We start from the raw sequence: 9,787 nt of genomic DNA, 5'->3' as shown, positions 1-9,787 counted from the left end.
TGCCGTGGTGCACCTATGGGGGTAACATGCGTGTGTACATATACGCTCGTGTGTGTAAACGTACGTTACAGCCCTCAGGATGTCCTGATACCAGGTTGCCAGTATCTCAAGCGATGGATGGTGATGGGTGTGTGTATGTACTTGTACAGCTTTTTACTGTCCGTAGAACGGGCCAGCAGCAAGCTCTGGCATGACAGACCCAGCACGGAGGGAACGGTTGGCACAGGATCCCAACTTCACAGCATAGGCCCAGCTCTGGATGTAGCAGCAAGTAGACTGGTTCAGTAAACACCCAGTGGGATTTTCCTGATATTTCAGGGAGGCACAACTAAATTACCTTTGGCTACTTCTGCCTGCCTGGTAGGTACCTCATTTATTCCTAAAATAAATCAGTATGCAAAGCAGGACAGCCCGAAAACTGTCATGTTAAGTGCATGCTGCACAGCATTATCACAAAGCTATATGTGAAAGTAATATAACAGCATGATCCTTTACCTGCTGTTTGGCTGCCCAGAAACTCTTTGCTTTTTGGGGCAATCTTTGAGAGGTTGGAACAAAGACATAATCTCTATACTTATTATTTGTATTTATTTTGTCTGGCAGGGTAAGGAAGTGTCTCTCTCTGCATTTGACAGTGATAAACAGAATTTGTGAAAGAAAGCATGTTGTATAGTTTCAGGGTTTAGAACTAGACGTTGGGTGGTATTAAAAATATTTTATTGGTTTTACGAAGTTCAGCCTTAGCAGAATTGTTTTCATTGACATTTGCAAATGAAAACAATCTTGAAAGAAGTGAGAAAAACAAAACAAAACCACAATTAAAACCTTTCCTGCAGTGTTTGGAACATAAATTCAACAGGATTTGGGCTTGTCATTGTCATTATTATTAAAACATTGTCATTATTATTAATATATAGTCATGTTTGTTATAGTAGTGTCTGAGGACCAACCTAGACCAGGGACCCATTGTACTAGGCAGTGTCCTAAACAAGAGGAGCAGACAGTTTGTCCCACGGAGCTTACAGTTCAAACACTCAAAACAGACAAAGGGTAGGAAAAGGAGTATGACGACTCCTATTCCACATGGGGTCTCATCCTACCCGTTTCATTTTGCAGATCGAACTTCACTTCTTCCACAGCACCTCTTTGCAGTCTTACATTTTTACCCTTATGTGTGAAAAACTGACTGAAAAGACTGCTTGCCCTTTTGTCAAACCCTTGTGAAAACCCCCTTCGGCTGTGGTAGACAGAGAAAATTGGCTAATGGGCACCACCCAGGAAAATAATCGTACCCGATCCTCGCGCCCCAGCTCTGCCTCTCCAACAAAACCACCACTGTGTATTCATACAGTGCTAAAGCTGAGTTAAAAAAAAAAAAAAAAAAAATCATTCAAATTAACTTCAAATGTCCTCCAGGTGCTGACTAACAAAGACTGGTGAAGGTCTCTGTCACCTGTAGGTAGAGTCCACAAGGGCAGCCAGAGGCCCAGAGGCCACAATGCTGTAGGCCGTGCTCCCATCTTGAGGGAAACCTTGCTGTAGGTTCCCCGATCAGAGGAACTAAAATTATCCATTTTCTTTTATAAGTCTGCAAGCCAAAAGGCTCCTTTATGCTTTCCCTCTGCCCTGCATGCTCATTTGTGGGACTGGCAGTTTTTAAATAAAGAAAGCAGCATTTGACTAGTTATTTTTGTGTGGAATGTGCCCTTTTAATTTGTCTCCCACTTCCTTCCCTCAGCTTCACACACCTGATCCTAAATAAAAGACTCTGGACTCTGGCAGAACTCGAGTCAATTCCAGTCTCTGTGCTCCAATTCGAGTAATCGAGTCTCTTAAAGCAAGCTGCCACCTCCCCATGACAAACGAAGAGCTCCCACTCCCGAATGCTACTCCAGACAAGGGCCTCCTGTAATTTTTATCCACTGCACAACCCTGGATCATGTAAATGAAGAAAACAAAAATAATAATTTGTATAATTCTCCAGCCAGAGTCTGATTATAATTTGGATGAAGCACTGAGAAATTTCGGGCTGTTCAGAGGCTATATTTAGCTGAATGGGATCAAATCAAATCAAAGCAGAGAATTTGAAAAGGAGCAAAAAGCTTCAGGGATTCGGTTCATTACCAGTTGCTGGACTCCAGTCCCAAACACAGCATGTCCGTATTTAAATGGCTAATATCACAGACTGCTAATTGTCTGGCAACACCTATTTTCTTTAGGGGGTTGACACAGCCTGATGAGTCTGCCAAACTGTTTGAAAATCCCTCACGCAGGGAATGAAAACCATATTCCAATGCACAGAATCCCAGGAGGGTTATGCTAAAGCTGATAAAAGCAAAACGAGAAAGAAGAAAAGGTAAATGAGGAGGCGATGTTTTGTCCGTGGGGCTTTTCCTAGTTCTCATGGAGAATGTACAACAAAGTTAGCAGTATGTGCTATTTCTAGCCTGACGTTTATGAATAGGGCTTTCTTTCCTGCTCCCAAGTCTCCTTCATTTTGCAGTCTGCGTGCTAAAGCATCAGCAACCATGTTCCTTTTCACTCTGCATGCAAACTCAGAGAAGGAGATGCAGTACCAAGGCTGTCAAGCAAACACAAAATTCGCACAAATGATGCAAGTCACTGCATTGGTGTCGGGCTGGTGCTTGCCCTTGCTGATGGCCAGGCTGGCTCTCAGATTTGGTTGGCCTACCTTGTGTGTCCCATGCAGGCTGCGTGAGAGGGGGTGCCTGCGCACTGCCTGGTTTCCACCTCATCCAGAAAGCTGATGCCAAATGCCCGAATATTCACGCACATAAGTACGTGATTATAGAAATGCTGGATCGCGTGTGAGGGGAATTCTGCTAGTTTGTTTCTCAGAATTTATATTTTGCCTGCCTTTGTGTAAGATTTCAAAAGCGGTTTGGCTGAATACATGGGGGTTTTTGTTTGTTTTCTCATTGCATTGATTTTCTTTTCCAAGAGCTATTTTTTCTTTCAATAAATAACAACAAAGAAGACAGCCAAGGCCTACAATGCAGATGATCAGCAAGGATGATATTGTCATCCTGTGTCAATCGGTTCCCGAGCCTGGTGAAATAAAGAGTCCCTTTGGGAACATCAGCGCTTCATCAAGACCAATTAGTGGAGATGCCGCTGCTTATGTTTAAGCATTAACGACTGGGCAGGGCTGCTTTTTGGAGTGCCTGACACTGGCATGGAACAAGGCACCGACCTAATTACTCTTCCACAAGAGCAGAAAATGCCTCGTGAATGCCTGCTTGGCAAGGATGTCTCATTAAGTGGAAAAAACCCAACACAAGCACTCCTAGAAACAAAAATTAAAATGATAGGTAACCAGCGGCCATGAGACTTACTTCGTGGCTGTGGGAAGTGAAGAGAAACTGCTATAAGATGACGTAGGGCATATTTGCACTTTATTTCCTAAATCCATCTATTTTTTGGTCAATAAGGAGTATGAGAGACAGAATGCAAACTCTCATTGTTGGAGAACAATGAAATACATTGCCACCCTTGGTATCAATGTTAAATAGTACTTGAAGAGCATTCCTATGCTGGTGTTCGATGGGAGTTGTTTTGTTAGTCTATTCCTTCAGGGTTTGCAAACTCGCCTAGGAAAAGAAGCATTTGGTAGATCTGAGTGAAGAGTTGGTAATGAGGAGCTTACAGTATGTAGCCTCTCCTTCTGCTTAAATATGATCAAGAAGCAGTCTGTGGTTTCCCAGTTCAAGAGTGTTGGTTAGAGTATTTTCAGTCATAATAGTTTTGTTAAAATAAGACCAGAAGAGTGAGGGGAATTCAAAGTGTGTTGCTTAATGTTATTACTTCTTTTCTTTGATTGGATGAGTGCACACTCCTAAATACTGAGGTCCATTATTCATCCAGGGAGTGGGTGCAGCCCAGATACTTACATGTCAGGCTTTGCCCAAAAGGCACATTTTGGGCAAGCTAGCTCTGAAAAAGCATTTGCTTGGTAGTGCAAGAACAGTTAAGCTTTCTAGGTAAAGAGGGATCTAGTGTTTGTGCAGATATGCAGACGTGTTTCTTGAGATGTGCACTTTTTTGATAGTTACCGACTTACCACAAAATGCTGAGTTGTCTAGCTGGCTTAAGGATTGAATGCAGCCCTCAGGATGATTATATGGCCGCCACATGATCTTGACCTGTGTATTTCTTTGCTCAAGTCTGGCCCTTTACCTTATTCACTCCAGCTTTGCCTATCTTACTGCACAGAATGGCAGAGAGAAGCGAGATGTTCAACAGCTGCACAGAAGAGTACCTACTACCTGCTAAGGTGTAGGTGGCCTGTAGCAGCACTTCTTAAACACTGCAAGATGCTTAATGCTTCTTCTTAAATGCTACAGCCTGAGTCTCTGAGCCTGCCTCTCTCCAGATAGATCCTTTCTTCTCAAAAACTAGGATACAGCTCTTTTCCTTCCTTGAGTTCAACGGATATCCCACTCACACAGCAGGTCCTAAACTCTGCTATTTCAAACCTCACTTGCTTTCAAAGGCAAATGAGCACAAGGCTTTTTTTTGAACTGTTACCAGGGCTCTAGCAAATAGCAACGCTGCAGATGCAGGTTTACAGGGAGGGGGGCCACAAGGGGCTGTACTTTCCTGGGGCATCACTTGCTTCCCTTGCGTGTGGTGCAGCTGCAGCTGCACATCCCCTGCTTCCAGTGGCCTGATCACCACGTGCCTGGCCTGGAGAGATTTGTGGGTCTCGAGCAGTCTTACTTTCTGTGGCTCTCTTCCTTGCTGATCACTGAGTGAACGGTGGCAAAGTTGTGTCTCAATTTGCCCCATAGAAAATAGTCAAAATGTTTTCTATCTTGTACCAACATGCTGTGAGACCTTCTCATACAGCTGTGAAGTCTGGCAGCTTTAAGGGCAGTGTCTTACAAACTTTGGTTTGGTGAGACTCTTGCTTCTATTGCTATTCTGATGAAATAATGCTGAGTCATGAATAACTGTAGATTTGTTCAAGGTAGTCAGGTTTCTCAGGGAGAAATGGAGGATCCAGTATCTACAATATACTTGCCTCTGGATCTGTGTGCAGCAGCAATCACATCAGTAAAGTATTCAGCTGTTAACTCAGCTTCTTACTGTATCTGACTCACCGGGATACCCTATAATTTAATGTGGACTAGAAGTGCACCAAAAATCAGTTATTTATTCAGTTTTTACACAGTTCTCATTCAGCATTAAGTTCTATTGACTTCAGCTGGAGTGTGCTTCAGAAATAAATAAATAAAGTATGAAAGAATATGAAAGAATTTAGCCCTGTATGTTTCCTTCAAAGCAACACTTCTGAACATAATCAAATAGACAGAAGACAGAGAGATAAAAAGACTTGGGGAAATACAAAAGGATAATTGCATTGTTGTACTAGAGCTTGATGTTAAAGGCAGATACATAGGAATTGCTGTGGCAGAGCTCATTAAAAACTAATTGTCTTATGTAATAACGTTTTGTGGTTCTATAGCAGTTATCAGCTAAGGATCTTGGAGCCCTCTGCAGGCTCCACCTTATTCTGGCAGTCGCTTCTGTGAGATGCTTAATTCTGTCTTTTTTCTCTAGGCAGGGAAATAGAAACGGTCAGGCAAAATGACAATTACCTGTTGGGTCTGAGTTAGATCTGGGGTTAGAGCTCAGAACAGTTCGTTTTCACTTCATCTTACTTCAACCATCGTACAAACTTTCCCAGTTTCCTGCTGCTTTTTCCCCAATCATCTTCTAGAGAAACACTGCAGTAGAACGAAATGTGTCACTCAATCACTGATGAAATTACTGCAAAGTGGTTAGAAAACCCTTTGGAGAGCGCAGTCTTGGATGGTCCACTGTCAAAACAGAATGATATAAGAGTGGGCGTCTCTTGTGTTTGGTAATCTGAGTATTTTCATTCTTGGATGGAATGGAAGGGATGGATGGAAGAGAAGATACACGTATCGAAAGTGCAAACCTCTCAAAATTGAGAGGCACTGCATGTGTTGTGAAAATGGGGAATACAATGCAGAATGATTTTGGAGAGTTGGAAAAATGGCTTGAAATGTAGGATGCAGTTCAATGGGGCCAAGTGCAAAGCACCGAATTCAGGCTGGACTGCAGTATCCAAATCCATGATGGGGAGCAACTAGAAAGGCAGAAAAAGGGACCTAGGCATTATAACTTCTCACTAGCTAACCCTTAGTCAACAGTCTGTTTTTCCAAAACAGTCATGATGTTTCATAAAAAGCAAACATCTGGAATGTATAAACAGGTGTAGCCTGTGAGATACATGAAGTAATTGTCTGATTATTCTGAGAATTAGTAAAAACTCTTTTGAAGTTTTGAACACTGCTCTTCAAGTAAGATGTGAACCAAATGGAGAGAACTCAGAGGATGGCAGAGAAAAAAAATCATGGCTAGAAAATTTGGCTCACAGAGAAAAGAAGAAATTAGAAGAAACTGGAGGTAGTCTGTCTGAAAGCAAATAAGACTCTGCAAATACATAAGGGTGGACAGGACTATGTGTGTAGTGGACAGGACAAGACAGATCTCAGATCAAACTTTCTAACAATGATGAAGTAGTATACCTGTCAGGGATGCCACGTTTCTCTGCACTGTGAGTGGAGATGGACTAGATGAACTTTTTTGAAGCTGCTGCTTTTGATCATTTGCTATATTCCCATGCTAGTGTCCATGCAGGTAGTTAGGTGTACTCTTTGAACAAATGACTTTATTTATTTGAAGAGAGTATTCATAAGGATACTGGACAAGCAAGTCGCACTAACTTGCTATGTTTTGATTTGTTTTGCCGTCAGGTCAAACTGGGAGGAGAAGCCCCAAACTCCAGTGTAATCCACATAGCCAAGGGCAGTGATGGCAGCAGTAGCAGCTGGAAGAGTGTCGGTGGCAAGTGTGGAACCAAATGCCACCTTCTGGATTTTGCCAACTCCGAGCGGCCGCTGGTGGTCAATTTTGGTTCAGCTACCTGACCACCGTTCACAAGCCAGTTATCGGCCTTCAGCAAGCTGGTGGAGGAGTTCTCTGGTGTGGCTGACTTTCTGTTGGTCTACATCGATGAGGCTCACCCATCAGATGGCTGGGCTGCCCCTGGAATCTCTCCCTCTTCATTTGAAGTTAAGAAACACAGGAACCAGGAAGACCGATGCGCAGCTGCTCACCAGCTCCTAGAGCGCTTTTCCTTGCCACCTCAGTGCCAAGTGGTGGCTGACTGCATGGACAACAATGCCAATGTGGCCTACGGGGTTTCATTTGAGCGAGTATGCATTGTGCAGAGGCAAAAAATCGCCTACCTGGGAGGCAAAGGCCCCTTTTTCTACAATCTGCAGGAGGTTCGGCTTTGGCTGGAACAAAACTTCAGCAAAAGATGAAATCCATTCTCTACAGAAGCTATATCAACGGATGTGTCCCTTTAAAGTGATGTAAAAGGGAAAAAAAGAAAACATATGCTGGTTTGAAAAAGGCCTTTCAGATGATTGCAGGAGAACACATTTGATAACAAGGTCAAATGAACATGAACTAGGAAAAGAAAATAAAACAAAAAACTAACTCCACAGAAACATTATTGTATGAAAAAAATCCCACTCCTGCGCTCGCTACAGGACAGAAGAGGTGAAGAGGCTTCTGCGAAAAGGTGCTGCTGACGAGCAGGAAGAGTGGTGAGATAAGACCTGTCTCCCAGGAACCCGTCTCATGAAGTGTTGGCCCTGGGGTGAGCCAGAAAGCGTTGCTGCTTGGAAGGCAATCCACGGAAAGGCAATGCCGTGCATTTCATCAGAAACGCTTCTTTACGCCTCCATTGTGGCCAATGCAAGCGACCTGGGAGGAGCCAAGGGGCTTGCAATTACTTTGCATAGAAATGCAGTGAAGTGTGGCAATTGTCCTCTCTCCAGAGATTTTATTGTTCGGAGACTACAGGAACCACCATGCAATGCATCCTGCAGGCAGACTGGTTGCTCAGCTCAAGATGAAACATTGTATGCTGGTATTTGTACTCTCTATGGATGCCCCTGCACACCATATTAACTATGTAATTCTATCTATATGTTTGTATCCAGTATGCAGGCCTGTGCCTGCTGAGAAAGATGTTAAAATCTATGGAGTTGGTCCAGAAAGACAAAGGTGATCAAATAAGCCCATTACAATTTGAAAACTAAAAAACCTGGACTATTTGTAACAAAACAGCGAGAACCATCTAGAATGTGCATCACGAGACAAAACTCAGCTGATGCCAACCAACCCTCAGTTCTCAGAGCTGACAACACACATTTATCAATATTCTCTGGTTCTCCTCTGTTTCCTTACCCGCCTTGATCTCTTTCTGTCTAGCAATAGGCTTGAAGGTAATTTCATTTTCAGCTTTTTAAAGAATAACTTATTTCTCTCTTTATTTTTATTTGAGATAATGACCTTACAGATGTATTTTGGGGATGGGGGAACTTATACACAACTTTACCTCATTGAAATGGAAACCTATCCTGTCATTTACCCTGTTAAATGTAGTCATGCTGATTTTTGCTGTCTTAGATACCTGCAACTAGTTCATAGCTACGTTAGTTTGTCTGGAAGTTAAGTTGTTTGCAGCCTCAGAATTGGTTAGCTGCAGCTCTGCTATCAGATGAGGTGATAGTCTGTTTGTTTCACTCGTGTTCTCAAAAGCCTTCCCAGAGAAACAGGGAGGACAAATAGTGTGAATTAATGTGAATCAGTGTAAAAGATGGCAGAATTTTTGTACGAATGGGTCTGAGGAATTATTAATTATGTTTAAAGAGATACTGTCAACTTAGAGTATACATTAAGTTTAGGTATTTCTAAAACTAAAATTATTTAACCAAGCCTGATGAAAAGGTAAGTTTACAATGAGCTAACCCATTAGAGCTGATAAATGAAAACCCATAGGGAGATGGACTACCCGAGTTTTCTCTCGACTTTGGCAGAAACATGAAACATATAAACAGGGTAAGTGGCAAAAATCAAATTAGTTCTTTTAATTTCTCATCCTGCCAGTTGTCAGGAATATGATGATTAATACTAGCACAGGAAAGAACAGAAAATACATACATAATTTTTTTCATTTTCACAATTTCCCTTTAATATTGTGTATTTCTTCTTGCTTGGCTGATGGTCAACTTAGCCAATGTACAAGGCATTTGGAAATGTATTTTCAAGCACAGATCTGAAATAATTACAGTAACATGACTGATTTCTCCCATATTCAGGTTCATGCTTCCCTTCCTTCTCACATTTTCCTCCACACACTGTTAAACATGTACACACACACACACACAGTTTGGTAGTGTGTATCGGAGAAGGGTATAAAGAATGGCCTTCAAACCTTCTGGTGAGCCCCACTTCTCAGAAGGCATGTGTCTCTGTGTGTCTGTGTGTGTGTATGTATGCATTTATGTATGCATATAGATGTATATCATATATTTTTATGTATGTATATACATATGCATGCACACATACGTAGTGTCTAAGACCAGTAATAATAATTATTCTGTCCTCCCATTCATTAACGTTACTGTAACTCATTGCTCAGTGTGGAAGATTGTTAAACATTTTCATGACTAACTGGGATATATAACTGAAATTTTTAAATCTAATATCATAGGAACAGTAACGTAGCCAAACTACGTGGTCTATTTAGTCCAGTGTCCTACCTCTGACTGTATCAGATGCTTCAGGGGAAGGTGCAATAATTTCTTCTGGAATTTTCATTAGCTTCAGCCCTTATTATTTTTGTCTTGTCTAATGTGATTGTTGATGTCTCATCATC

At 42.0% G+C, this 9,787-nt stretch overlaps 1 protein-coding gene across 1 annotated transcript in view; it reads left to right on the top strand.

Annotated features, from left to right (window-relative positions):
- Positions 1-7,424, top strand: part of DIO2 (deiodinase, iodothyronine, type II) — a 12,022-nt gene extending 4,598 nt beyond the window's left edge. Inside the window, 1 exon segment of the mRNA XM_009575313.1 lies at positions 6,807-7,424. Coding sequence (XP_009573608.1) covers positions 6,807-7,424 — 618 coding nt within the window.
- The last annotated feature ends 2,363 nt before the right edge of the window (positions 7,425-9,787 follow it).

The sequence above is a fragment of the Fulmarus glacialis genome, unplaced genomic scaffold (genome assembly GCF_000690835.1).
Source record: "Fulmarus glacialis isolate BGI_N327 unplaced genomic scaffold, ASM69083v1 scaffold16983, whole genome shotgun sequence".
Lineage (NCBI taxonomy): Eukaryota > Metazoa > Chordata > Aves > Procellariiformes > Procellariidae > Fulmarus > Fulmarus glacialis.
Note: the sequence above shows the minus strand (reverse complement) of the source record. Positions and strands in the feature narration are given on the sequence as shown.